The sequence below is a fragment of the Nelusetta ayraudi genome, unplaced genomic scaffold (assembly GCF_046127955.1).
Source record: "Nelusetta ayraudi isolate G7.1 ecotype Tasmania unplaced genomic scaffold, CSIRO-AGI_Nayr_v1 ptg000058l, whole genome shotgun sequence".
NCBI classification, from domain to species: domain Eukaryota; kingdom Metazoa; phylum Chordata; class Actinopteri; order Tetraodontiformes; family Monacanthidae; genus Nelusetta; species Nelusetta ayraudi.
The window spans coordinates 1,336,396-1,364,380 of NW_027466108.1; the positions used below are offsets into that span (position 1 = coordinate 1,336,396).

The 27,985-nt window shown below is 42.5% G+C and overlaps 4 protein-coding genes across 5 annotated transcripts; 3 read left to right on the forward strand and 1 right to left on the reverse strand.

Annotated features, from left to right (window-relative positions):
* The first annotated feature begins 60 nt into the window (after positions 1-60).
* On the forward strand, positions 61-3,753 carry med22 (mediator complex subunit 22). The gene is made up of 5 exons (XM_076038886.1): positions 61-194; positions 405-561; positions 963-1,043; positions 1,510-1,718; positions 3,131-3,753. The coding sequence occupies exons 2-5, from the start codon at positions 439-441 to the stop codon at positions 3,321-3,323; spliced, it is 606 nt and encodes a 201-aa protein (XP_075895001.1). The 5' UTR covers positions 61-194; positions 405-438; the 3' UTR covers positions 3,324-3,753.
* Position 3,754: 1 nt separating this feature from the next.
* cunh9orf78 (chromosome unknown C9orf78 homolog) lies at positions 3,755-6,331 on the reverse strand. The gene is made up of 9 exons (XM_076038883.1): positions 6,151-6,331; positions 5,908-5,967; positions 5,740-5,791; positions 5,557-5,627; positions 5,356-5,433; positions 4,757-4,954; positions 4,511-4,647; positions 4,317-4,424; positions 3,755-4,197 (listed from the first exon to the last, which is right to left on the reverse strand). Exons 1-9 carry the CDS (start codon positions 6,225-6,227, stop codon positions 4,100-4,102), a joined length of 879 nt encoding a protein of 292 aa, XP_075894998.1. The 5' UTR covers positions 6,228-6,331; the 3' UTR covers positions 3,755-4,099.
* Positions 6,332-6,336: 5 nt separating this feature from the next.
* Positions 6,337-9,566, forward strand: nfu1 (NFU1 iron-sulfur cluster scaffold homolog (S. cerevisiae)). Of its 2 annotated transcripts, XM_076038884.1 has the most exons (8): positions 6,337-6,459; positions 7,405-7,511; positions 7,807-7,942; positions 8,258-8,324; positions 8,404-8,521; positions 8,623-8,686; positions 8,769-8,943; positions 9,191-9,566. In XM_076038884.1, the coding sequence occupies exons 1-8, from the start codon at positions 6,389-6,391 to the stop codon at positions 9,224-9,226; spliced, it is 774 nt and encodes a 257-aa protein (XP_075894999.1). In that variant the 5' UTR covers positions 6,337-6,388; the 3' UTR covers positions 9,227-9,566. The 2 variants fall into 2 exon arrangements, with proteins under 2 accessions (XP_075894999.1, XP_075895000.1); XM_076038885.1 differs by lacking the exon at positions 7,405-7,511 and having other exon boundaries at positions 6,379-6,459.
* Positions 9,567-10,054: 488 nt separating this feature from the next.
* On the forward strand, positions 10,055-25,662 carry gfpt1 (glutamine--fructose-6-phosphate transaminase 1). The gene is made up of 19 exons (XM_076038878.1): positions 10,055-10,296; positions 12,572-12,679; positions 13,053-13,160; positions 13,253-13,378; positions 13,795-13,853; positions 14,166-14,300; positions 14,392-14,453; positions 14,556-14,635; positions 14,736-14,841; positions 14,943-15,106; positions 16,612-16,707; positions 17,382-17,479; positions 17,675-17,795; positions 17,959-18,116; positions 21,031-21,145; positions 21,492-21,619; positions 21,843-22,010; positions 22,723-22,911; positions 23,934-25,662. Exons 1-19 carry the CDS (start codon positions 10,290-10,292, stop codon positions 23,976-23,978), a joined length of 2,073 nt encoding a protein of 690 aa, XP_075894993.1. The 5' UTR covers positions 10,055-10,289; the 3' UTR covers positions 23,979-25,662.
* The last annotated feature ends 2,323 nt before the right edge of the window (positions 25,663-27,985 follow it).

The window sequence follows — 27,985 nt, forward strand, 5'->3', positions numbered from 1 at the left end:
TTCGCCCACTTTTTCTGTGTCGGGTCTTCTCCGATTGAACACGCTTCTACTGCAGTAAGTGTGTCTCTACGCTAGAGAGCGCTAAGCAGCTGCCGCACCGGAAGTAAGCTTGCATTCTACATTCCGAAGAAATCGCCTCCGCTCGTGTGTATGGTTTAATGTTTCTACTTTGTTAACAAAGAATGCGTTGAGAAGTAAGTGGTCGACATTATTGCATTCATTTTACAACGTACGTGGAAAGAAGTACGCAAATTAATTAACCACTTTTGTACACCGTCTCTACTCTAAACAGACGTTCTTGTCCGATTCTAACTATTCGATCGCTTGTGGAGGATGTCGGTGTTTCCTCTCGTGTAACTTGCTGCCGTTGTATTGATTACCGTAATTAAACTGCATTTGAACAGATAGTACGATTCGCGTTGCCTCATCCTGAGCGCGATGGCCACCCAGAGAGTTCTCTCTCAAAGCAAAGAGTCGCTGCTGCAGAACTACAACAAGAGGTTGAAAGATGACATCAGGTCCATCCTGGACAACTTCACGGAAATCATCAAAACAGCAAAGGTGCGATGAATTTCTCTTTCTGTTACCTCAATATGCTTTTGTGGTGAATTGTACGCATCCCTCGACATGACCGGATGCATCATCGCCCCCCTAGGAAAAACATAATACAGCTTTCACACTAATCCCAGACTGTACATCGAAACTCTGCTTTCTCCTGTGTAAATTTTGACGGATTTGGATACGAATAGGAAAAGGGGGGGGGGGGGGGTTCTTTACGTCACAAATCAAATGAAGCTTTTCCAAATTGTTTTTTCGAATGTCGAAGAACAGGGCGACCACATCTAATCATTGTTTTCCCTCAGCCGCCAAACTGTACTATAAACAAGGAGGCAAAACTAAACTACACTTCCGATTCACATCGTCCAGTGTGCGCGCATTCTGACGTTGTTTCTTTTCTGCAGATCGAGGATGAGACGCAGGTTTCTCGGCCGGCTCAGGCAGAGCAGGACCATTATGAGATGCACGTCAGAGCAGCCAACATTGTAAGTATATGTTATGGTCTCAGATCTAATTAATAACGACCAATGAAAACACACACACACACACACACACACACACACACACACACACACACACACACACACACACACGCACACACAATTTTAGGTGAGCGTAGCAAAGACTCACCTGACCTTCAGTGTAAACTTTTGATAGATAAAAACTTTATTGTCTGTTTTTCAGCAAAAAAACAGAAATTTGTCTTCGACACAGCTTTAAACACATCCACACAGATAAGAGTGTAATTATAATTATATAATTATATGTTTTGTATCAGTTGGAAGTTGTCAATTTAAAAGCAGCATTAACTTGTATATGGCTGCCAAACAATGGACATTAAAAAAAAAAAGTCTTTTCAAATGCTTTACAGTATATTAAAACCTTGTAAGCAAAATAGTTTCAATCCAGACAGTAAACTCTTATTTCCCTTGGCCTGTCATGTCGCTTCAGGTACGTGCTGGAGAGTCTCTGATGAAGCTGGTGTCGGACCTCAAACAGTTCCTGATCCTGAACGACTTTCCCTCCGTGAACGACGCCATCAGTCTCCAGAACCAGCAGCTGCGATCACTCCAGGAGGAGTGCGACAAGAAACTGATCTCTCTGCGCGACGAGATCGCCATCGACCTGTATGAGCTTGAGGAAGAATATTACTCCTCCAGGTACAAGTAGGCTCATGCTCCCCTCCGCCCCATTCCACTGCCTCTCTGTTGCCCCATGCCCAGCACCATGCATTGTCTAGCAGCCCTTCACCGCTAGGACCCCCGAGGAGGGGCGGGTTGAATTTCTCTCCGTGCTCTGTCCACACGGCGAAACAATGCTTGCAGAGGTGGTCCACAGGGTCGGTGGGATTCAGAAAGTGACTCTAAATTGCAAATGGTTCGCAAGTGCCTTGATTTGTTCTTCTGCCCTTTGAGGTATCCTGCAGTTCGTCAAAGGGGAGAGAACTTAAACTTGCTGGAGAATATTTCACCAGCATTTTAAATGCATACATCAGGAACTATACACACACACACACACACACACACACACACATGTTTAGTTAACCACAACAAAGTGGTTGGAGAGGTTTTTTTAATATTTAATATGGACATTTTAGAAGGATGGGAAGTTTTGAAAGTTATGGTCTTTTATTGGAGGTATTTTAAAGTTACTAGAGTTTATTCAAACATTTGGTATTTTATTTTCACTTTTAGATGGTTGGTTAAACCTTTGATGAGAATGTGGGTTCTTCTCAGAATTGCTTTTCCAGACTTTATTCACTTGACATTATTTATATGTAATCATGAAGATAAACTCATCTATATCTATCCTAAATCTACCAATCTTTATGGACTTATTATTATTAGCACTTATTGAGTGCTTCTCTTGTTCTCTGACCGGTTTAAGCGCTTTACGCCACAGTTTTACTTTCACACACACACACACCCACACACACACACCATCCATCCAATTGTAAAATCTTCAAGCATGAACTGTGGCTGACGAGTCTTGAAATGATTCATAACTCGGTCGCATCTCAGATAATTTTTGTATGAGACACCAGGTATTGTTTTTTTAGTCACCCCACCTTGAAGACCACACGTGCCCCAGGCTGTAACTGTGCTCACCATCACGTGGTGCAGTTGTACATGTGTGCCAGTGTCTGCTTGCTGTTCCAAGACAGCCAGAGGGATGTGAAACAAACAACAAAAAAAGAATAAAGCCGAGGCAAAACACTGTAGTAGTTTGTCTTGTTTTCTGTGGGGTGGTATTCCAAAATGCCTTTCAGCCTTTCCCGCTGCACTCGCTTTGCTTTCTCCCTCCATCAGCAACTAATCATGTCTGTTTGCGAAACATGAAATCACCAGTAGACTAGTCCGCACTCTTGACCTGCCATGAACAGCCGTTTAATGTGTTGATCCAGCCTCTGGTGCTTCCGCACAGCAAACCACGCTTCTCTTGGTCTTCACTTGCTGCTCTGTGTATGAATGTGCTTATTCTGACCTGTCGCTCTCGTCTGCTCCCCTGTCTCTCTCTCTCTCTGTGCGCTGCACTGATTCTTTGCCTCCTACTGGTTATGGCTCCCACAAAGCTACAGTCAATGGGACAGCACTGATCTGCCCCTGTGCGAGGCCTACCAGCGACGGGACAGCCTGGCCTCCCCTGGCAGCACCTGCAGCTCCATACAGGATGAGCGGGACAATGGAGAGGTACCTGCCGCACAAGAGTCAAACCCTCCGCATCATCTTAACGGACATGGCACGTCGTCCTTGGAGAAACCTTAAGACAGAGATGGGGAAACACATAATGAACTAATTTGCTAACTGCGCAGGCTACCACTTAAGTGTTTTCAACTTACACCGTTATGATGGAACTTTTATGATTTAACTATTTTACATCAACAACAGTTCCAAGAGCAGCCTAAATTTTTGCATTGTTTTGTTTTAAAGGTGTACCAAGCATGAAATGTTAGAAAAATAGCTTAGTATTCACATCAGATTATGGTTTTCCATAATACATTTCATGTTCACATGTTGGCCATCCTGTAAATATGATGCTTAAATGAGTTGTAGACTTTTTTTTATTATTATTATTATTTTGTAGCTATTTGTATAGTTTTGTTCACGAGTGCATGTTCATACAGAACTTTCTGTTTACATTTCATTTCTGCTTTGAATTGTTTCATGCGTTTGCCACATTAAATGATAAGTCAAAGTTTGTGTTTTTGTTTTTAATCAAATGTATTCTTACAAGCAAAAAAAAACAATTCTGCAATGAAACCCCGAGATTTAGAATTGAACTTTAAAAATAATAATAATCAGATTTTGGAGCAGGAGCACAATTCCTCTTAAATATCTATTGTGTTGCTTTGTATTTATGAAGTTATACTCTGATTTTATGACTTTCGCAGGTAAACCAGAGTACTGTGACTTCAAAGATGGTTCAAAATTATTTTATAGATCATCACAACACAAATGTGCTGTACAAAGATAACCACCAGGGACTATTTACACTCTTTACGAAGATGGACATAAAACAAAAAAAAAAAACAGCCAGCTCTTCAGTATCTTCGATTCATCTTCTTGAACTTCTCATAATGGTAATCATCTGTGGCCTTTTCGTTGTTTGGACGTTTGCGGTGGTTGGGTGGTGATGCGGCTGCAGGGAGAGAAGCGATCCAGAGATACATTTGAACCAAGTGTTAACCCTTAAAGCGGATTTCAACATTGGACTTATTATTGGAAGTGCTGCAGATGAGAAGCTACATGGTTTCTTACTTTCAGGAGCTGGTTGCTCAGTGTCTCCCACACGCAGCGGCCGTGCTTTGGGCTCTGGTTCTCTGTGTCTGTGGTGCCTCTGTGCAGCATTTGCATCCTCGTGATAGACTGAGGAAGAAAGACAAATCAAGCTTTTGCATCCCACTGCTTTCAAGTACCCAAGGACCCACTGAGTTCACCCTAGAGGAACTTACAGCGATTATGTTGGACGTAGTTGACCGCAATGTTGGTGGGTACAAATGATGTGCCGTGGTCTTTTTTCTTGTTCCTCTGCTCTGCCAACAGCTTGGCCTTTGCTTCCTCCGTGAATATAATATTCTTGATTTTCGCACTAGAAAAATAATCACGGAATCAGGCATTAATAAGCAAGGAAGCAAATGTAGGTCCTAGGTTACATTTATATATTAATGAACAGGCTTAAAATCAAGCAAGGAGCATACTCAATGCCAAGGTCGACTTCAGGAATTCCGCTCAGCATCTGATTGGACAACATCTCCTCAGTCTTCTTGGCAGAGTTGACTCGGATGTTCTCCGGCAGCTCATACAGGTGATCCTCTGCATTCTTTGCCTTGACCTTTTGTTCTTCAGCTTCTACCTGCCCCTTCTTCTTCTTCAGCTCTGTCTCAATATATTTCATCCTGCAATCATTTGTTTAAAGAAAAAGACATTTTCTCAAAATTCATATTATGATGAAAGTGGGTTTCTAAAATGTCAAAAAGAAATATTGGAGATGGCAGGTTTTTGTAGTTCTTAAATACCATCAAAAAATAATTACTTTTGCAACAGAAAAACCTGTACTCAAATGTGAACTTGACTTTAAGTTTTGTGTAAAACAAAAACAAAAAAAAAGAGCTAATGCAATACCTGGCAGTTTGATGTATTTATGCAAGAACAAAGAGATACCCATGTGGTATTTGAGGCTGCGACTGATGAAGTGCATCACAGATAGTTTCCTCTTACAGCATGTAACAATGTAAGTTATGAATGTGTTAACTTCAGCAGTGTAAGTCAGTCCTTTATGGAAGAAAAGCAGACATACATGTCGGCGTCCTCATCTCTTCTGTTGGTTTCAGCTGAAAACGAGGTGCCAAGGTTGAGGTCTGTTTCGTCTTCAGTCCTGCATGTGGAAAAGTGTCAACTTGGGTCAAATACAATGGCACACAATTTATTTGTTGTAAAAATGATTCAAATAGATAATACAAATAATTAATTAATTAATTAAAGCCACAGATTTACTTACATGTCCCTATTCCTGTCTTTGACTTTCTTCATGTCAACGATCCCTCCAGTCTTCAGTTTAAAAGGATCATTCTATAATAATAATAATAATAATAATAATAATAATAATAATAACGGGGGTCAGAACACAATCCAACTGATTTAAATAAGCACATGAAAAGGCGGCACTGTAAGTGGGACTCACATCAAGTTCAGCTTCTGGGGGGAGCTTTTCTCCCACCAACAGGGCGGTCACACTGAATAGAAAAATGAAAGTTGAGGGAGGGGAGTCATTGCAAAGTCTTGCATTGCAGTTTAGAGACATCAAAACTATCCATCTTCCTATTTGTGTCCGTTGCGTTGGAAATATTACCTGACTCCAGTTTGTCGTTTCCGTAAACTCTGAAGCTCTTTAGCCTCTTCAACTTTGGATCTAAACAACGTAAGCAGAATACAACAAGTGTAAAACAGCACAAACGGCCAAAGCCAGAAAACTCTGATCATTGATGAACAGATGGGGTGAAATAATATAATAACAATAATATAATAACTGGCGCCGTAAACAGCACCCTACTCAACAGTTCTGCTCCAGCGTTTCGATAAAAGATCAATTTACCTGACTTGCACGGTAGTCTCATCCTCTTCCGCATCCGACGAGTCTCGCCTTTTTCTAAAGTTTTTAGAACTGGGCATTTTAACAGACCTTTAGTCTTGATTTGCCAATTTCTTTTTTGTTTGTTTGGCTGTAAAGACGGGCGCGAGTTAAAGGGGAAGATTTTACCATGCGCACAAAATCTGACGTCACATCCGTAAATTGGCGTTAACTTCCGTTGATTTAAGTAACCAAAATAAATATGGCGACGTACGGGCAGGTCGGCAGGATGCTGCGCACCTCGCTGCGCACCTCAACTCGACTTTCGCACGTGTAAGTTAGTCGGTCAGGATTGTGCAATGTCATCCTCCACTCGTAATGCTTTTATGAACAAATGTAGTGCTGCATTAAATTTGCGACTTGTGTTAGCTGCGGGCTAGCTAAACCATGAAGTGATGTGTGAAGTGACGCAGACGCAAGATTGCAGCAGCGTGATGTAACAGAGACGTTTTGTCAAGGTAGCGAAGCACCCCAAAGCCACAATTGGCACTCATTTATACTAATTAAATTATGATATATGAATTGAGGTATAATACAGTTAAGTTCTTGAGTTAAACGCCTATAAGAAAGTTTTTACAGTCTTGGGGTCAGGATCTTGAATAGTCAAAACACAAGCAAAAAAACGGGCTTTGTTTCCTCCCCTAATTTGTGTATTTAAAAGACAGAAAAAGTCTCTGATTGCTGAAAAGTGACAAATTATATATATTCAGTAAAAAGTTGTTATACTGATTGATACCGGTAGGGGAGGTCATGGCCCTTTTCACTTGGCAGGCTACCAGCCAATCCCTGTTCTTTTACCATCGTCACAATAATTGTGATGACCCTACTCGTAGTTAAAATTCATTTTAATAGCATAACGAAAGGACGAAATGAGTTTAATTGCCGAACTGGACTGGGCTGGCTAAACCACGTACATGCTCTTTCTTAGAGCACAACCACATGGCTTGTAAGGGCAAAAACAATCACAACTCTTTAGTTACCTCTCTTCTTCAAGTTATGTTGGGACCGTTTTGTATAGGTAATTTTAAAAAAGGGGGGAAAAGCCCATGTCAGACCAGTGTACAGTGCACGGATATCGTTTTGCCACACTCGATTGAACGAGAACTTTATTCATTGGTTCGTCAAAGCGTGATTTGCAATTACAAGTCATAGTACAAAAGTGTGTTAATTTATTGATTTTATTTGTAGAAGGAGAAATTTCAAATATCTTTTATGTAGTTTCAGTCTTGCTGGCGCTTCATATCAAGGTGCTGGGTTGCACTGGCTTTCACCGATCACAGGAGTTTCCAACAGATGGCCACAAAACCCTCACTGGGTTGTCCCAGGTTTGTACGCAGCATATTGCTCTTAGTGTAGAAGGTTTAAGTTGAGGCAACTAGACCTTGTTTTACTATTGTCAAGATAGCAAAAGTTCTGAAGAAACTGGAGAAACCTTTCGGATGAGAGGCGAACTGTCTTCAAGATGGCAAACCCAGTCCAGTTGCCTCAACTCAACCCTTTGACACTAAGATGACCTGGGCAACTGAGAACCTTCACAGACACCTGCAGCTCTTTACTCTAGGGAAATCAGCTGATAATTCTTAATGTCACTCTTTTGCTCTAATTGTTTTGTCTCTCCAGAAAGGACGATGTTTGTGCAGACACAGGACACACCAAATCCAAACAGTCTGAAGTTCTTGCCCGGGCGCGCAGTCCTTGAATCAGGAACGATGAACTTTGAAAGCCCTCGTGATGCACACTGCTCACCTTTAGTGAGGTATAGCGCTTCTGAAATTAAAAGTACTCCATTTTTAGGATAAAGAATCACGTTTGTGATATGTGCTTTTTGTTGAGTGGTACAACGTAAGCTCACGTTTAAATAATAATGTTAGTCATTGTCTTTTACTTTTACAACCTTCCTCAAAGTCAGTAGTACTTGCAACACAAGTGTGTAGCAAGTTACCTACTTCTACATTTCTGTGTATTAACTCAGTTATACTGTATGTGTATACAGTACATACAGTATGTACAAAAGTAGTTAATAATTTAACACAAACAAAACCATAAACCTTTGCTGCCATTCTGTGTTCAGGCAGCTCTTTAGGATCGATGGAGTCAAGGGTGTGTTGCTGGGACCAGATTTTATCACCATATCAAAGGTAAACCTCATCGGCCTCGCGGGGCAACCCTCCATGCTGTCAATGCTGAAATAAATAACATTTCTCCTTCTCATTTCAGACTGATTCAAATATGGAATGGAAAGTGATAAAGCCCGACGTCTTTGCCACTATAATGGACTTTTTTACCTCTGGTGTTCCTGTTGTAAACGAGGAGAGCATACCAAGCGCAGACACAGGTAGGGATTTCAAACACCACTACTGAATCTAAGTATTTTAAACAAAGAGATTCTTTAGCTTAAAATGTTTCTGTAAATTCTAATGATGTTTTTCCTCTCAGCCCCATCAGACGACGACGATGAAGTTGTTGCTATGATCAAAGAGTTGTTGGACACTCGAATAAGGTAGCTGTGCAGATAGACTGTTTTACTGATGTACTCTCGCCTGCCTTTTGTTCCAATTTCCTGATATTCTGCTCTTTGCCAGGCCGACGGTACAGGAGGACGGCGGTGATGTTCTATACCGAGGGTTCGAAGACGGCATTGTTAAACTGAAGCTGCAGGGGTCATGCACAAGTTGCCCAAGTTCCATTATCACTTTGAAGAATGGAATCCAAAACATGCTGCAGTTTTACGTCCCTGAGGTGGAATCGGTTGAGCAGGTTTGTGAATGTTGGGAATTTGTTGCTAAATAAAGGAACAGAGTAGCTCAATTAATTACTATCACGTTACGCATTTAGATAAGAACACGGATTTGTTATCTCAAAAGCACATTTTATTGCACCATTTTCCACCTACCTGCTATTTAGATCTACAGATACCAGTTTTGTATCGGAATGATTAGAGTTATTGCAGTGCAGAACAAAAGTTATGTTCCTCATAAAAGGTATTGCTCATTGCCACCCACAGGTGAAGGAAGAGGAGGAGGACGCAGCCCAAGTTTAAAGTCCCGTCTAAGCCAAGCAACATTTTGCATTCCTTTTTCCCTTTGGCACTCCCTGCAATGAAAGACAACTTTACAGAGCATTTCCCGGTGAAGCTGTGTGGCAGAACATAAAACCATTAGTCAGCCAGATGTTGTTGTTTTTTTGATTCTGACAGTATTTAAAAAAAAAAAAAAAAAAAAATGGGATTAAAGGACACAGGTAGAGTTGACTGCTCGTAAAATAAATTGTATTTATTTCATATTGTTACACATTTTCTGATTGCAGCATTTTTTTTAAATGATCTGTAGGGATAAAATGTGTATAGTGTATGTACATGAATAAAGTATGTTGAAATATGTGACTACTGGTATTTATTATGATGACATTTGGTGGTAATGATATACATAATATAAAGATTGAATTGCAGATGCTCCTTTATTTATGAGTTTAAAAAAATCATTGTACTGCTACTTCAGTCAAAATACTACTGGGAAAAGATTTGCATACTTGAAACAGAGTTCAATGCAGTTATTTGGAAGACCATTAAAGCAGCTTTGAACATAATGTTTTCCCTATTCAGTGTGACCCAATCATCAAAATTCTTCTTGACTACTGCTGTCTACTGTCAGCTGATAAAAGTAAGCCGACTCTACTTGACAAACATTGGGCTTGATTTTCTAAATTAAAAAAAAAAACGCATTACATTACTTACAAAAAAATAATAATATTTAACAAAGGGTAATTTAAAAGCCTTTTCGGTGAAGCTCTGCTGACAAGGCAGACGGTGTCGTAAATTTAAATAAAAAGGTGCGCTACTACCGAGTGCAACGCTGGAACTTTGCTGCTGGCGGAACTGCATCCTTAACGCCACGTCAGGGTAGCAAACGTTGTTGGTTATGACTGCGATGCCGGACGAACTTGACTGACAGGCCTTTGCGCCCAATCACACGACACCAGAGAAAGCAGCCGATTGGCTGTTGCGCAATAAAAATAAATAAATCCCCAGAAGGGGCGGAGCCTATATGACAAGCGTTCCGGACTGCCGGAGAAGCTGTAACTCACTGGCAACCTAGGCGGAAGACATGTGTGGTGAGTGATCAGCCATCCCCTGCATTTATACGTGCGTTATTCCACACCTATCAGGACAACACATTAATAAAACCTCCGATAACTGCCTTTGGCCTTCGGGGCAAAAGGCGCAGATTTGTTGAAATGAGCACGCAGCGGCTAATGTTGAGGTGTCGTTAGCGGGTATGCGGATGCAGTTAGCTATTAGCGAGGTAGAATGCCGCCAGTGTTTCGTTTCGCCCTCAACGCTCTCAGTGTGACTTGAAGATGGTTTGCTGGCAGCATGTCGATATCCGCGGGTGGCGTTCAAAACACGTCCCATTTTATTTTTATTTACCCAGTGGATACTTGAGAGTTCGTTTAGATAGCGACGACGTTGCGTTCATCAATGGAACTATAGTCGTTATGGTTTCTTGGTATTGCTGACGTATTGTTAAGATGGTAAATGGGTAGGAGTTGATGTGTTTGGCAGTCTTCCTCCGAGGCACTAAGATAGTGGCATACTTAACTCTGGCCACAGAACACTCGGAGGAAACAAAAAGTCCTGAGTTTATTATTATTACTTTAGTTACGTTTAGTTGTTGACTCGTTTACGGGCATTTTTGGGCGCTCGCTTATTGCCTTATTGCCTGTAACTTCAACTCGGGCGCTGAAGACACGCAGCTCTTCGCCCACATCAGAGTCATACCCTTGTTAAGTTTCGCTCCTGGCCACTTGGTTCCCTCCTATACATCTATATATATTTATACAGTGGTGGGTTCTACGGTCCTGACTCTCTACCCCTGGGGTGGGCGAACCTTCTGACTGGTGGGCCACAATGGGTTCGAAAATTTGACGGTGGGGCCGGAGCAGCAGCAGCAGCAGATGGATGGAGTGTTTTGGTGACCCACTTCATTGGAGAAAACAATATATCATGGGATACGCAGAAAACATGTGTTTGAAGCCCCATGGTATTTAGCTCATTATTGAAATGACTCTTAAAACACTCACACAAAAAAAGAAGATGAAATACAGCTACGTTATGACTTGCTATTAATATAATTTCTTCAAGTTCGGCGGGCTGGATTGAAAAGCTTAAAGGGCCGCATGTGGCCCCCGGGCCGTAGTTTGCCAACCCCTGCTCCAGCCCCTTCCCTCCAGGCCACCGTCCCTTGGTCATCTGCAGTTGTGAATGAGTGCTCTGTTGAAGCAGCGGCATATTTGCATCCATCGGAGCATTTCAACAGGGCTGTTTTTCATGCCTCGGCATGGAATGGTCGGCTGTGGTGAGACGTCTGTCAGCGTGTCAGTCACTGGCTGCAAATTATCTCTGCAGCGACTGAGAACCTTCACGCACATATGAAGGGTACATGCACAGCTTTGTCTCCAGTAGCTGATATTCACCAGTTTGTTGTTGCAATATTATTTCATGTGCATGTCATCATACTACCACTTGCAAAACCAAGGCTGGGTTGTACTCGTAAAAGTCTTGAAATTGTTATCAGGTTCGCAGGTTTACAGCTTGACTTGGTCCAGCTTGGCCTATTGATACTTCATTGCCCAGATAAAAAACACTCTCGTATACACAAAAACGTTATAGTGTTGTTTATTTTATTTTTTTATTTTTTTATTTTTGTTTGCATTGTGACTTCTCCTGTTGAAATGGTTTTGCAGGCAGTGGCAGCTTAATTTTTTTCCATGCCACCTCACCTAAAGTGATTGGAGAGATGAGATGCAGTTTGTTAGAACTTTCGGTTTTGACAAAGTGTAGAATAGTTTTTTTCATTGAGCAGGTGAAGAGCATCTCTACTGGGGAGAAGGTCATTGCTGTAAGTCAAATTAACTGGCATCTTTATAGATTGTTTGTTGAAGTTGTAGTCAAGAAAAGAGCAAACTTCCCAGGAACACAATACATACACCCCTTGTAATTTTAGCCTACATCCAAAAGTGCTGCTGTTTAAATCGGATGATACCAGGTGTGCAATGATGCAAACTGAATGATGTGCTGGCGGAGTTTTTAATCAACTGCTTGCTGAAAGTTTAGTTTATTTAACAGGACAGTAAGTCATGACTTTGATTAGTTGCACTAAATAAAACGGTGGCTGCGTCAGTTTGCATCGCCCATTTTTCATCTCCAGCCAACATTAAAAAAGCAGACATCATGTGCATCGAATGTAGGATTTCCAAAATGCAAATATTTTTAGAAAGTACAGCTAAAATGTACAAAGCTCTGCAACATTTACCATTTCGTGTACGCAGCTCCCCTTTTTAAGAGCAACACCGGCCGTGTTTCATGACATTTTACCCCTTTCCCCAGGAATCTTTGCCTATCTCAACTACCATGTGCCAAGGACTCGCCGTGAGATCCTTGAGATCCTCATCAGAGGTCTGCAGCGCCTGGAGTACCGGGGGTACGACTCAGCTGGTGAGCGAGACGGAGGACACTCCCATCACCATCACACACTGGCTTATCTTTGTTTTATCAGGCCTACTTCCCTGCACTGTCTCCCACTGTGTCCACTTGTGGCAAAGCTGTTCAGATGTCACCAAGCTACTGATACTGTGACCAGTATTACATTAATGTGCACGTTGAAGCATCTGAAGAAATTATTAAATTATTACTACATTTTGGTCCCACTTAGTGGTTTAGACCAAGTGCACTAATGAAGGTTAATTTCCACCCTGAAAGTAGACACCAGCAAGTTTTTACTGGTGAAGTATTTCTGTCATGTTTACACTTTATATCCCTACGATGCTGCTGGAGGAGCGGTGGTGACTAATTTTCATTGTTTTGTTAGGTGTGGGAATCGATGGCGGCAACACCAAGGATTGGGAAACGAATACCAAGAACATCCAACTGATCAAGCAAACTGGGAAAGTCAAGGCCTTGAATGAGGAGATCCACAGTGAGCACAGAGCAAATGGTTCACTTGACAGCAGTCACCAGCGTCTTTTTTCTCATATTGTGTCTGTGCTTTGTCTGTTTGCCCCCTTTCAGAACAGCAGGATGTCGACCTGGATGTGGAGTTTGACGTTCACTACGGCATCGCACACACCCGCTGGGCCACGCACGGAGCTCCAAGCCCACTGAACAGCCATCCACACAGATCTGATAAGACAAATGGTCAGTTGTGTTGCAGAAAGAACCTATCACTCCAGTGGCCTTTAGCATAGCAAGCATCAGAATGCAGTGGTGTACATCTGAAATCTATATTAGTTGGTTGACCAGGGTCACTCTTGAGCACATTGTAGTGCAATTTTTAAATGACAAAATTTTAATTTGTGAGTATTAAGTGTTTTTATTAAATATTATGTGTATTTTTATATTGCAGTTCATCCATCACATCCTAATGTATCCAGTTGCAGTCCTCTTAACAGTCTTTTTTTTTAATTGACTAAACTTCTGAGCTACTTGGAAACACTGTTATGTTAGTTATGTCAGTTGTGAGTTATTGAAAATGTTCAAGTCAACTCAGTTTATTTCTGACTGTGGTGGATGATGTCAGATGATACATTCAAGGTGATCTTTCTGGTCTGCAGAGTTCATTGTCATCCACAATGGAATCATTACCAACTACAAAGACCTGAAGAAATTCTTGGTGAGCAAATATGTTTGTTCTTCCTAAATCCCTGTGTCCCTCTGCCAGAAGACAGCATGTGGAGTGGGCCAAAGTGGTTTCATAGTTACAGTCGTGCTATGTTTTTGTCCTGTCTATTTGTCAATCCTGCTAATTATAAGTAATGAAACTCTTTTAAAAAAAACAAAAAACAAAAAAAAACTGTTTACCAGCTTGTAGAGTTGTGCTAATTCACCTGGTTGAGAAGTTTGCTAATTCCAATAAGTTGGTTTTGTTTCATCATTGTCACCAGTGTCTGGACAGAACTCATTCTTTACTTCCCTCCCTACGCAGGAGAGCAAAGGCTATGAGTTTGAGTCGGACACTGACACCGAGACCATACCAAAGCTGGTCAAGTACATGTATGACAACCGGGAAAATGACGACATCAGCTTTGCCACCCTGGTGGAGCAAGTGACCCAGCAGCTGGTGAGCGCCCACTGTTCCACACTGCCCCCTACTGCTGGGAAATAAAGCTTGACTGATGTGTTTTTGTTTGTTTTTTTCTTCCACCTGCCAGGAGGGAGCATTTGCCCTGGTCTTCAAAAGCGTCCACTACCCGGGAGAGGCAGTCGGCACCAGGTACACGCACACAAACACACACAAAACAAATGCTGCGGGTCAGCTTTCAACAAAAGTGGATTGAAGTTGTTGTTGGCTGATGCAAATGTTGCCGCCGCACAGGAGGGGAAGCCCCCTGCTGATGGGAGTGAGGAGCGATCACAAGCTGTCCACCGATCACATTCCGGTGCTCTACCGCTCAAGTCAGTTTCACTTCTCAGCCTCTCTGTCTCACTCTCGGTGGAATTCATTTCCAATTCGAATGAAAATTGAAATTCTCTTTGTTGTTTTTTTTCTCTGCAGCTAAGGACAAGAAGAGCTGCGGCGCCCTCTCCAGGACGGCCCAAGACACCTGCCTGTTCCCCGTGGACGAGAAGGCTGTGGAGTACTACTTTGCATCTGACGCGAGGTCAGTATTTAAACAAGCTGCCTACAGACGCGGATCCTAATTGACCCATATAATCAAATACATGATGTTGGCTATTTGCCCGCCTCCTCCCGTCACGACAGCGCCGTGATCGAGCACACCAACCGCGTCATCTATCTGGAGGATGACGACGTGGCCGCCGTGTCTGAGGGCCGGCTTTCCATCCACAGGATAAAGCGCAGGGCCGGTGACTACCCAGCCCGGGCCATCCAGACCCTGCAGATGGAGCTGCAGCAGATCATGAAGGGTGAGTCTGAGGGCAGCGTTTCTTCTGTTCCTCGTGTCAAACACAAGTGCGGGAACATTTCTGGTGCTCTGCCTTGTAATTCCCCCTCCCGCTGAATGCTGTCGTTATTTATTTTTTGAGTTTTATGGGTTTGGGCCAGCTGCTCGTACAGCTGAACAGCCTTTTAATGTCCAGCTATTGTGGTCGTCAGTGTGAAAGTTATGGCCGTGGCAGTTATGGCTGTTTCTGCTGCAGCCCTGGGGCAGCTTTTCAATGAGACCCTCTCACATTTCTCTCCCTGTGCATGAGTTCATAGCAGTGCAATCGGTGCAGAGTGAAACATTTTTTGTGTCTTGCTCTTCAGCACTCACAACCTGACATACAATTTCCGTGACCGTCACCTTAATCATTTTCAAAATCGTCCCCCACCTCCATAAAAAAAAAAAAAATGAAACATTGTAATGAAATGTGTTGTAACGTAAAGCTGAGAAAGAAGTTTGACAATGTTTTGCTCGTGGGGGGGTGTGAGGTCACATGTTCTTTCATTAGGATAGCAACAATGCAGAGGCTTTCAATTACAACAGAGCCATAAGCTGAGATGGGAGCAAAGGCAAGTCCATTGGCTTAACACACACAGAAAACACGAAATGTTCAGACATGCATTTCAATTGGCAATTATTGAAATGTCAATGTTTGCTGCGCTTTCACACTTGTGTGTGTCTTTTGCTTAATTGTTGAAGCCCGTGTGTCACCAGGGTGTGGCCTGTATGATACACCGCTGCCAGTGACCTACTTGGATTATTTACCTTGACTATGACCCTGGGGGCTGAAATGTATATTTATCCAAAGTGTTGGACACCTTTCTTCCTCTCTCACCGTCCTGAACCAGTTGTTTGTAGTCCTTGATGGAGCATGGTTCAAAAAAATATTTACTGTCCCACCCTGCAAACTTAAACCCAAACGTGAAAAATACAAACTTTATTCATTCACAACCGTAGTAGATTTTAGTCTTTCTCAACACCTTCGATTTCTTCTCTTTATTCTTTCACCCTTGACTCTTCTCCCTCAGTCATCCAGCAGAGGGCAGGTGTGAGCTGATGTTGGCTGCTGCCAGCATTCCATTGAGGTCCTGTCACTGCTCTCTCTCTGCCTCTCTCCTCTCTTTCACTCTCTGGAGTCGTTCTGCTGAATAACCTATTTCGCATGACCCAAATTGCTGTCAGAGGCTGGCTGACAAATGCTCGTATATTTCACTGTTGCACAGTATTTTTGATGGAAAAACACCAACTTCTCATCGTCCCCTCATTTTCCTCATTCTCAGAGAAACATTGTAAAAGTGTTTGTGCTGCTGTGGTTTCAAGATTTCAGGTACCTGATGAGTCAACTAGACCCCCCTCTCTGACGACCTCCTCTGGGCTCACACTCTTTGAAAAAAAAGGCCATGAGTGTGTTCTGAGGAGGATTTGCTTTTCATTGCTGCTGGGAATGTTGCCCTGACTTGTGACCCCCCCCCCCCCCCTCCACAGGCAACTTCGATGCCTTCATGCAGAAGGAGATCTTCGAGCAGCCAGAGTCCGTGGTCAACACAATGAGAGGGAGGGTCAACTTTGACGACAACACAGGTTAGGCTGGGGTGTGAAGAGGATTTTCTTTTTTTTTTTTTTTACATATTGTTGTTATTGTAAGCAGTTGTAGTAGTATTTTAAAATGTTTATAAAAATCCTTATTTAATGAATAACTTTGTGAAGTCATGAAGTTCTTGCAGCAAACTATCGACTCTAATACATAAATACGCATCTGGACTTTTACATACAGTGATTAACAAATTAATTAGGCAACCACCCATTTATGCCACAGATGTCCTGTTAAGACCATTGGTCATTACAAAATTTTGTGAATGTGTGTTTGTTTCTATATATTTTGTATTTCCTTTGTAAAGGACAATTTACTTTCAGTTTATTTATTTATTTATTTTACAAAAGAACTAATATTTTTGGTTTTAAAAAGACTTCCAAAATGTTTTCTTGGGTTGTTTTCATGATGGGATGGCCAGTATATTTTTTAAGCACTGCACCTATCAGAAAGCTTGAACTTTGAAGTATGTGTTGTCCTGTTTTTATAAGAAAAATAGCCAGTGTGCCACAATATCATAAAGTTCCCTGGTAGATTTATGTTTAGTGTTTAAGAGGGCTACACATGCACATCCAAAGGCAAGCTGTATTAGGTCCTCTAGCCGTCTAAATGAGGTGACTCTTGGTACCGACTGATTAATTAGCTGCTTGTGTGGCTCCGCCAGTGATCCTGGGTGGACTGAAGGACCACATCAAAGAGATCCAGAGGTGTCGGAGACTTATCCTCATTGCCTGCGGCACCAGCTACCACGCTGGGGTGGCGGTGAGTAACCGCAGCCTTTTCTCTTTTTTTTCTCCTTTCCTCTGGAAACATATCCGCCCACACGGAACCCAGCCAACTGATTGTAAATGGCTGTGCTGTGCTGTGGACGCAGGTGTGAGGTTTTCAGCGCCGGCTCTCGGCTCACTCCACTTTATTAGGAAACGATGCCAAGCCGCGTTGTTGTTCCTCTTCCAGACCCGCCAGGTGCTGGAGGAGTTGACTGAGCTGCCCGTCATGGTGGAGCTGGCCAGCGACTTCCTGGACAGGAACACTCCCGTGTTCAGGGATGACGTCTGCTTCTTCATCAGCCAATCAGGTGAGGAAGCCGGTGATCTTGAAAAATTCAGAATTGCCGCACGGCAGCCCTGCAAATCCCAAGTCCAATGTGGGGGGGAAAAAAAGCTTCTTCAGAAATGAAGAATGACAAGTTGTTCAAATGTCTTTCTTCTCTGAATGATCCCTGCCATTCCATTCACCAGGGGAAACTGCAGACAGCCTGATGGCCCTGCGTTACTGCAAGGAGAGGGGAGCTCTGACCGTGGGCATCACCAACACAGTGGGCAGCTCCATCTCCAGGGAGACCGACTGTGGAGTCCACATCAACGCTGGGCCTGAGATAGGAGTAGCCAGCACCAAGGTCAGTGTCGGAGCTCATCACACATCCACTCGTTTATTATTCATTATTCATCATGTCCTAGAAAATATCCTATGAAGAACTTGCAGTCTTCAGAGGATATTTGATGGCTTGATTCACTGATAAGGACAGATCTTTGGACCTCATATTGAGAGTTGACAGCAACAGACTCCAAATGCAAATTGCACACTTGAAATGAACTCTAGACCTTTTATATGCTCCTTGTAAATGAGATAATGAGGGAATAACACACACCTGACCATGGAACAGTTGAGCAGACAATTGTCCCATTGCCCCTTAAAAAGTCGGAGGTACATATACAAACTGTTGTAATTCCTACACCGTTCACCTGATTTGGGTATAAATACCCTTAAATTAAAGCTGAAAGTCTGCAGTTGAAGCACATATTGTTTGTTTGATTCATTCAAATCCATTGTGGTAATGTTTAGAGGCAAAAATATGAGAATTGTGTCAATGTCCCAATATTTATGGACCTGACTGTATTTCTCAATGACAAAAAATGCTGAAATCCATTCATTGCTGTCATTTAGTAAGAATATCATATGCTCCTGCTTTGTTTCCAACCTGCTGACCCTGGGACTTTATGAATTTCTTCTTAAATTTTTCTTGTAGGACAAAAAAAATGAATTGGGAACAGAAATAAGCTAGAAAGACACCAATGTTGTGATAGTTATCTAACGTTCCTTCACAACTTATTGCTCATTTGGGAAAGTTGTTTGAAATTGCATGCAAATTAGAAGAAATCCCTTTTGCAAATTGTAATTTGCGTGAATTGACCCGTTTTTTGCACCGAACCAGAAGAAGCTGTGCAACAACTAGTTGCATCATCTTCTAAATGAGCTCAGCAAACCAACCAACCAAGACAGAATGAAACCCAGTAAAGCTTGCATGCTACCCTCTTCTTTCAAAAGCAAAGCCTGCCAGTTTGGACTGAGAGCAGCAGAGGAATAGCAGAGCCCGGCCTCGTGAGGGGAGGGGAGGGGAGGGAGGGAGAGCGTGGAGCAGGTCCCTCCCTGGCTCGCACTTTGGGCTTTGGCTCAGAGAGCTGTGCTCAGCTCCAAAGCCCCAGAGCACGCCTCACAGACGCCACCATTTACTGCCTGGCTGGCTGGCTGGCTGGCTGGCTGGCCGGGCCACATCCCCACACCCAACTCCTCCAAATGCAGCTCATTGTAGCTCATGAAATGGCTGGATAACGTGCACACGTTGCATCCAACTGAAGCAGCGACTCCAAAATCATCTGCACGGCCTCTGTTCTCCCTCTTTCATTTGAAGGTTTTGAGGGTGTTTTTTTGTAGACTGGAAAACCACTTTGTCTCCCCACAATCCTTCTGATCGTACTCTAGATTTATGGAATAAATTAAGGCTTTTGTCCCCAAAAAAAAATAAATTAAAGAAAATTGATCCCATCTAAAGGCAAGTCTTTCCAGCAGGTCCTCTGAAGAATATTCCATTTTAACCATATCCCATATCACTGGGGGAAAAAATAATCCCAGACCATCATTTCTGCGCTGGTCCACAACTGGATAAGTGCAACAGTGGTCATCTGCATAGTGTCAGCAGCCGTGTTGCATTTAAGAAAAGAAAAAAAAACCCACCAAAATGCTGGTGACATGAACAAAACACACCACAGTTTACTACATGGCTCAGACCCGTTGCCACATCTGACCCGGCAGCACCGACTGTCGGAGCTGCGAAGGACTGCGGTGCAGCCCGCAGTCAGGAGGGGAGGGAAGGTTTTTACAGCCTCGCTCTTGGACCTCGCCACTGGCACGTCTCAGTCTGGAGGGTCCCGTGAAAGTGACGTGGCTTCACAGGAGCGCCGACTGGCCCGTTGACAGACGCCATGGACCGTTTCCAAACGTGCGCTGACGTCGCGAGGTTGGGGATCTGACATCATTCGTAAGGGTGGAGGGCGGGGGGGGGGGGTCCCACATGTTGCCGGGGGTTCGGGGCCGTCTTCTCACGTGATGCCGTGCGCTCAAGAACTTTCCACGGCCAGCAGCAGCATCAGCAGCAGTGCAGGCTCACCGGAGCCCAACTGCACACGTTTGCATGCTGTTCGGCACCCAATAAAAAGCCACCTCTCCTCCGTGTGTCTCTCATCTGGTGCACATTAGCTGCTCGCCTGCTGCTGCTCCCAGCAGCACTGCGCTGCAAACAGGAAGCTGATATTGCCAAACAACAACACGATATTCCATTTGGGAAGTAACTAAGTACAAATACTTTGTTACTGTAGTTGAGTAGATTTTTTTTTTTTTTTTTTTTTTTTAGATATCTGTACTTTGAGTATTTCTTTTTCTGACCACTTTTTAATTTTACTCCCTACATTTGTACCCAAGTATTTGTACAGATCATAAGAGATACAGATACAAATTCTGTTAAAAGTAAATAACTTATTATCGCTTGAACTGGAGCTATTTAAACTATGCTATAGTGTTGTTCAATGTAAGAGTGGATCTTATTTTAGAGGGACATTATTTAAGAGCTCCTTGGCTTTGGGGTCACTGTTCAGTGCGGATTTAGTATCAATAAAACATGTAGAAAAAATGACATCAGTTATCATTATTAAAGCTGTCATTATAACTGTTATTACTTACGCTGATAACAATGTTTTTATTTTGCAACTTATGAATTGTTTCTTTCAGTACATTTCAGAACCTGTACTTTCTCTCTTTTACTTGGGTAAAGGCAAGAAGTTGTATTAGCCCTTTTACTTTTACCAGAGCGTTGTTTCTTACACAAGAATCCGTACTTTTAATTCAGTACACAATGTGACTACTTTTACCACCTCTGATATTTAATGCTAATTGTTATATGGCTGTTGCCTGCTGGCAACAAAAGAGATTAATTGCCCCCACTTTGTTTTTGTTTTGTTTGCCACTGCCCCCTGCAGGCCTACACCAGCCAGTTCGTTGCCCTCATCATGTTTGCTCTCCTGATCAGCGAGGACCGGATCTCCATGCAGGGCCGACGTCGTGAGATAATCCAGGGCCTCAAAGTGCTTCCAGGTAAATCGGTGGCCGCGCGGCTCCTGTCAATCCCATCCCTATCACAGAGGAGATTACAAGGCACAGACATGGAAAACTGACTTGTGATTTCAGCCCATCGTCCTGCAAGTTGAGGCTAAATAATGTGAGGACGGGGTTGCTGGCCTGGCGCCCTCGCACGCCTCTCTGTATCTAAGCTAAAGCATATGATGGCATGAGTAACGTCTGGCCCGTCGGCTGCTCTGCCCTACATTCAGATCCAAGAGATGGCAGCTGCATGTTAAAGCAGTGTTTTTTTACGACTCATTCCTCCAACAACAACCAAAAAACTGCTGTCTGTCTTTTTTCTCTTTGTTTCATGGTTTAGACCTTATCAAGGAGGTGCTCTCTTTGGACAGTGAGATCAACAACCTGGCGAAAGAGCTTTACCAGCAGAAGAGCGTGTTGATCATGGGCCGAGGTTACCATTACGCCACCTGCCTGGAGGGAGCGCTGGTGAGCCGGCACATCTACTGTAACGTTGGGGACGAGGGCTCAAAAAACATACTGGAAAAAATATTCAACTTTTTGACCACCCAAGGGGAAAAAAAAACATTGGGTTTAGGTGTAGTGAGTCACGTTCAAGTTTTCTGAGTGTGTGGTTCTTTAGAGGTGGCCAGACTCTGAGTAATACGTGATCTGATTTTTGCTTGTTTTTTGTTTTTTTTAACCTGTTCAGAAAATCAAGGAGATCACATACATGCACTCAGAGGGAATCCTGGCTGGAGAGCTCAAACACGGCCCTCTGGCCCTGGTGGATGATCTCATGCCGGTCATCATGATCATCATGAGAGATCACACCTACACCAAATGTCAGAACGCCCTGCAGCAAGTGGTGGCCCGCCAGGTGAGAGCAGTTTCATTCCACTAAAGTTATAAAACGGTCGCTGATAAGCCGTAATTCTTGTAAAATATTGTTTGCGTTTGTTTGCTGTCAATAGTGGTTGTTATATTTTTCTCTTTGATTACTTGTAAAAGATATTCTGTCTCCCCCTCTGTCCAAACGTAAAGCGCCATTTTCACTTGAAGTGAACTGGTCGCGTGACGTCATGTCCGCTGATACGCGTAAATGCAAAAAAAGTGTTTCCGCGACACTTTTGCGATATATCTCTACACCGATACGCCTGAAAAACCACCTCATGGGAGCAAATATCGTTTCCATGACCAGGTTTTGCGTATTTGTAAGATTAATGGAAACGCAGCTATAGTCATCATAATGTTACAGCTCAAAGTGAAGGTGCAGTTACTGTGCAAAATACTTCAAAATATACCTCATGTATATCAAACAAACAAAGTAGACTTGGAGGATGCTTCACTACAAAATGTTGTATTTGCTCAAACACATTTTGCCAGTTGTATATTTCAAAGACATTTGAATGCCACACCTGATGATCCCTCACCCCAGTAAACACAAGGGAGGGTTCAGTTCGGGGTGACATCATGGCTGCCAGTAATGTGCAGCAGATGTGATTTTTGAACAGGCGTGAAGATCGGCACTGTTAAGAAAAAAATAGCTTTAGGATCAGTCTCACTGACAACACTCCGTGCTTGATCGGCAGGGGCGCCCCATCGTGATCTGCGACAAAGAGGATTTTGAGACCATCAAGACCATCAATATCATCAATAACCATAAAGGGCTCTCCCACTGCATCAAAGTGCCTCATGGCGTGGACTGCCTGCAGGGCATCCTGAGCGTCATCCCTCTGCAGCTGCTCTCCTTCCACCTGGCAGTCCTCCGAGGCTTCGACGTGAGTGTTCCACACCCTCCAATTCTGTCCGCTGCACTATTAATTGATTATCGATTAATTGTCAATTAAGAATTTAATCAATTAAATTAAATTAGTCGCAATTAATTGATTTTGTTTTTACACAAATAGTTAATATCATAACAGTGTAGTGGCAGGAAAGAGCAACTCAACTGTAGATACTGTGTTGGTCATAATATACCTAGAACAAGTTACTTTTAAACAACTTAAAAAAAAAAAAAATGTTAAAAAGTCAACTTAAAGTCAGAGGATAATTGTTTTGGGTGTTTTTACTGTTCTGTAATGTATAAATGGGGTTAAGGGTTAAATAATGCGTTCCTTGCGCATTTTTCATTGTGAAATTTACGTTCTCAGGAAAAATCGCCGCTTATCAATTAATCGTTAATCAATCAGTTTGGTCAATCAACCAACGATTAATGAATTAATTGATAATTTGCATACCTAGCCCCTACTGAGTCACGTTTCTGATTTTGGCACAAGTCTTTTAATTAGTTTTTATTGAAATCAAATGCAAGATTTGAATACGGAAGGAAAGAGAGATGGAATGGAAATGAATAAAAAGAAAACTAAAATCAACAAAGTGGCAAAAACACAGCACAGACGAGGAATATTAATCGACGGAGAACAGCTGGAAGACGAATACAAGTATTTAGGAAGGTTGCTGACACCAGAAAATGAGATGGCCAAGGAAATGGACCAAAAAATAACAGTAGGCTGGAGAAGGATGAAGTGAAGAAAAACACGTTAAATAACTCTAAATATGCTTTTTATGAAAGGTGGCTATTTTGATTTAAATATAAAACATGTTTGAGTTATTTTACACTTTTATTGTTTCCCACATAATTCCACGTAGTTTTGATGCCTTCAGTGCGGAACTGCAATGTCAATAGTTATGAGAATGAAAGAAAAGACATTAAATTCATAGGGTGTGTCCAATGTATATACCGGTACATATAGAATTTCCAGTTTGTGCTGTTGTGACAGTCTTTTCTCTGCGTCGACAGGTGGACTGTCCCAGAAACCTGGCCAAGTCTGTGACTGTGGAGTAAAGTGCGGCATTCACCCGACACCTGGTTGGCAAACACGCTCATTCTGAAGAGGGTGGGTCATCTATTTGCAGACGCAATCTTACACTTAGCAGTTGTGTGTCGTTGTTGCATATCATCTGTATTTCCACTGTTTTTCTCTCTAAAATGGAGTTAGATCTTTATGTCTCTGGCAGTAAAGCTGTTATTTTCCATGACTGCAAGGTGTGGGCTGGCATCACCATCAATTCCTCATTATTAGTGTGTGTGTGTTTTGTTTTTTCTGTTAATGTAGCAATTGTCACTGACTGCCTGAGTCCTGTGTGTGAGGCCTTCATGCTGATTTCTACTGATTAGTCTCACTGGGAGCATAGAGAAGTTAACATTAATGCTGTTGACTGACGGGCTAGAATTTAAAGGCCTCTGGCTGTTTTTGGCCTCTAGTGCAATTTGTAGTTTGCAGTTTGCAGTTTAGTGGGTTTCCATTTTACTTTGGCAGCTAATCATCCGAAGTGTCTTCAGTTTGCACTTGAAATAAATGCCAGCTTTGAATCATTCCAAGCCGCAGGTCACTGCTTATTAAGCCTGCGGTTGCCAGATTTGACTGTGTTGCTCTTACTGACTTTTGAAAACAGACTGCAGACACACATTTGTCGACACACGTGCAGCATAAAGTCCTCTTGTCAATGTGGTGGTGTGTGCAGCGTTTCTCTGCATTTGCTTTTAAAGAGATTTGTGCTTAGTGTAGCGCTTGAATCATGTGCCCATCCCTGTTGTCCACTGCTAAATGATGTTCTCCAGTTTAGATGTGAATAAAAACAAACTGAGATGAATTGAATTACCTGAAGTAGCACCGTGGTGCCAGCCCACAGACTGCAGCCATGTCCATTAAAAATATTGGGACCGTTTAGAGAAGAAATTTGTCTGTTTTTTTTGTTTGTTTTTTTGAGGGGTTTTAAAATAATTTTGTTGTTTTGAAATTTGATTGTTGCTGTCATTTAAATTGTCCTGTCAAACCAAAAAAAAAAAAAAAAAAAAAACTATACAATGTCTGGGACAGTCACAAACCAAAATATATTTTCTATGTTTGTGTATTGTTTTCATTTGATGCTGGTGGATGTGTACTGTGAACATGCTTAGTGGCCTACAGGCGCTTTATACACCGCCAAATGGCAGACTAAAAATGTGAGAGTGGTGAATATGTGCGAGAGATCCAAATGCCCACAGGGCAAGAAGAGAGCGATGTCCAATACACAGTTACTGTAAGAGTGAAGGAACAGAGTGCTTGTTTTTCTTATTTTTTTTTAATTGCATCACATCTCATGTTTAAAATGTTGCAATCAAGCCTTACTTTCTCACTTTCACTTTGATTCGTTTTTGGCATTGAGCTACACCTCTGTTGGAAACTGGACAGTGATGTTACTGGAACCTTTGCACACACATTAAGTGGATGTTGATTTCTCGTGAAAACTTTGAATGAACAAATGAATGATTAATTCAGCGCCGCTGAATCGGAATTTCATCTGCTTGCAAGCTGTGGGGGTTGCTGAGAGAGTTGAAGGCACTGTTTATTAGTGGAACTGATGCAATAAAATAAAAGTGTCGAGTGATTACTTGTCATGCGAGACTTCATTTGGTTTTAAATAAACAACAGCATTCATTCATGGAAGTGCAGAAATTAAATAAATACATTGTAAAGTATGTATAATTAAGTGGTCTTGAACGTTTCATTAATTAATTTAAAATAAACCGTTTATTTAATGCAATATTTCAGTCAGGTATTTCATGGTCCTGTGTTGCAGGTCTGAAGTCTTTCCAAACGTCCGAAAGACGTCTTCTGTCAAAAAAAAAAAAAAGCCATCATGTTGATTGAGCATGCCCATGAACTTTCTATGGAGTTGGCGAGGGATATTTTTGACTTATATCCAAGCAGGACCTGTTGGTCCCTTAACATGACACCCAGTGCATCGGAATATGTTCGCTAGCTCTGCCTCAAACATTATCTGGAATCGATTTGTCTTGACTTGATGTGCAGGTTAACCAATCAGGAGCCTCCTACCGACTTCGATGGGCGAGTTTGACAAGTATAAATTCATGATACGCTGCCTGCAACACCGGGCCATGAAATACATACATACATACATAATGAAATATGTATGGGGTTTTTTTATATTACAGAAAATGAACAGTTTTTAATTCATAAAGAAGCACTTGTGTCACATCAAGTCAGCCCATGCTAGTTTTATTACATAAAAAACCAACCTAGTCATAGTCTTAACACTTAGCCATTTAAAAATAAAAAATAAAATAAAATAGTCAATTATTTTCGTTTTCTTTTCATTACATATATGAATGCACCGGTGCAACCAGGGGCTGCTAATTAGAGAAGTCACAAACCGTTCCGAGCACATTTTTGTAGTGGACCGTCACCGTGTGAACGGTGGCTAGTAATGTCTTGGCGCAGTCACAGACGGTCACCAAGGTGTAGGTGTGAGCTCCCGAGTCCTTGAACGCCTTCAGAAGACTGGACAGTGTCACGGCGAGGAGAGCCGCGGCCGCCACGCAGACGGCCAGCAAACACCTGCAGAGTTCGGGAACAGCCAGCAGGACAGACCTCCACGGACAGGTGGAGAAGGCGGCGGGACGGACCTCCGGCTCCTCAGCCGAGTAGACCACGGCAGCCAGAGCCCGTCTGAGGGCGGCGTTCAGGCTGAGCAGGGCGGGCAGGTAGAGGGCCAGGGTGTTGGTGAGGGCGAGTGTTGCTCTCAGGTGGAGTTCACTGTGCTGGTTGACCACCACCACGGCCCGGAGTGCTGCTTTGGAGTAGTCACAGACGACGGACCTGGCACGCAACAGAGGGAAGCTCCACTCTCCAACCACCACAGGAGGCATCGTGGGTCGTCGGTCTTTCTTCCACTGAGACAGTGCGCAGTTTGAAATCCTCCCCCGTCGTCTTCTCTGCGGCCAAGTCCTCCACCGTGCGATTAAACCAGCCAGCAAGCAAGCTGGCAGCTCGCTTCTTCTTGTGTCTGATTGATTAACAGTCAGCAGGTGCTGCTGTCACCGCTGACTCCAATCACCGAAGCGACTGGATGGATGTGGACGTCTTTTATTTAGACTAGCTGCGTTTCCATTACCCATAGAATTGCGCATAACCTAAATATCGCAATTAAAAAAATAAAAATAAAAAAAAACTAATGGAAACCCAGACATTGAAAGCTAATTGATAATACAAGCAACAAGTCCCACCTACCTTGTTACATCTGCATTGTCTCATTCTATCACAAATCACCGAGCCTAACATAAAACTCACTGACAGGTGGTGTGATGTGCCGATCACTTAAAAATAATTCCGATACCAGATCTTTATGCTCTAATCGATTGTCAACTGGACACTCTTGATGCTTCAATCATTTGTGATCATGTAGGCCATTAATGGGAACAAAATGGAAAATAAAGTTTTGGATCGATATCGCTTTTACTCAGTACCAAATATGAAAGAAAATCAACGTTATGGAACATAATGGATGCGAGTTTTTAATTTCTGATATTGGCATATAGGACGGTGTGCCATGTATATCTCTCACTTTTACAATATTTTTATTACAATACAGAACATCTGAGTCGCTAAAGTTTAAAGAAAACAACAAGTTAGTTGCCGTCATGTGAAACTTCAGTGAAACAATTGTGTTTTTCTCCACATCTAAATAGCTCACACACTTAAATTAACATACTACTGCAGGATAAGGGAACTGGGGATGTTCAGTGATGCTTGGTAGAAGAAGAGGTTCCACAGCACACAATTTGGTCACTTTATAAAAACATTTATTAGTTAAAGGTGTGGTAATGGCTTTTGCTGCATGGACTTCATCAGGCATTACAGTCAGTCCAAATCAGATGGATTATACTGGGTGCTTCTGTAATCAGTGAAATCAATACCAGCTGGCAGGGGGTTAAGTGGGAGCTAATTAGCGTCAATACATAGACCTTCTCAGTTTAATCTGTTGATTTCAAAATAGCATTTGTGTTGG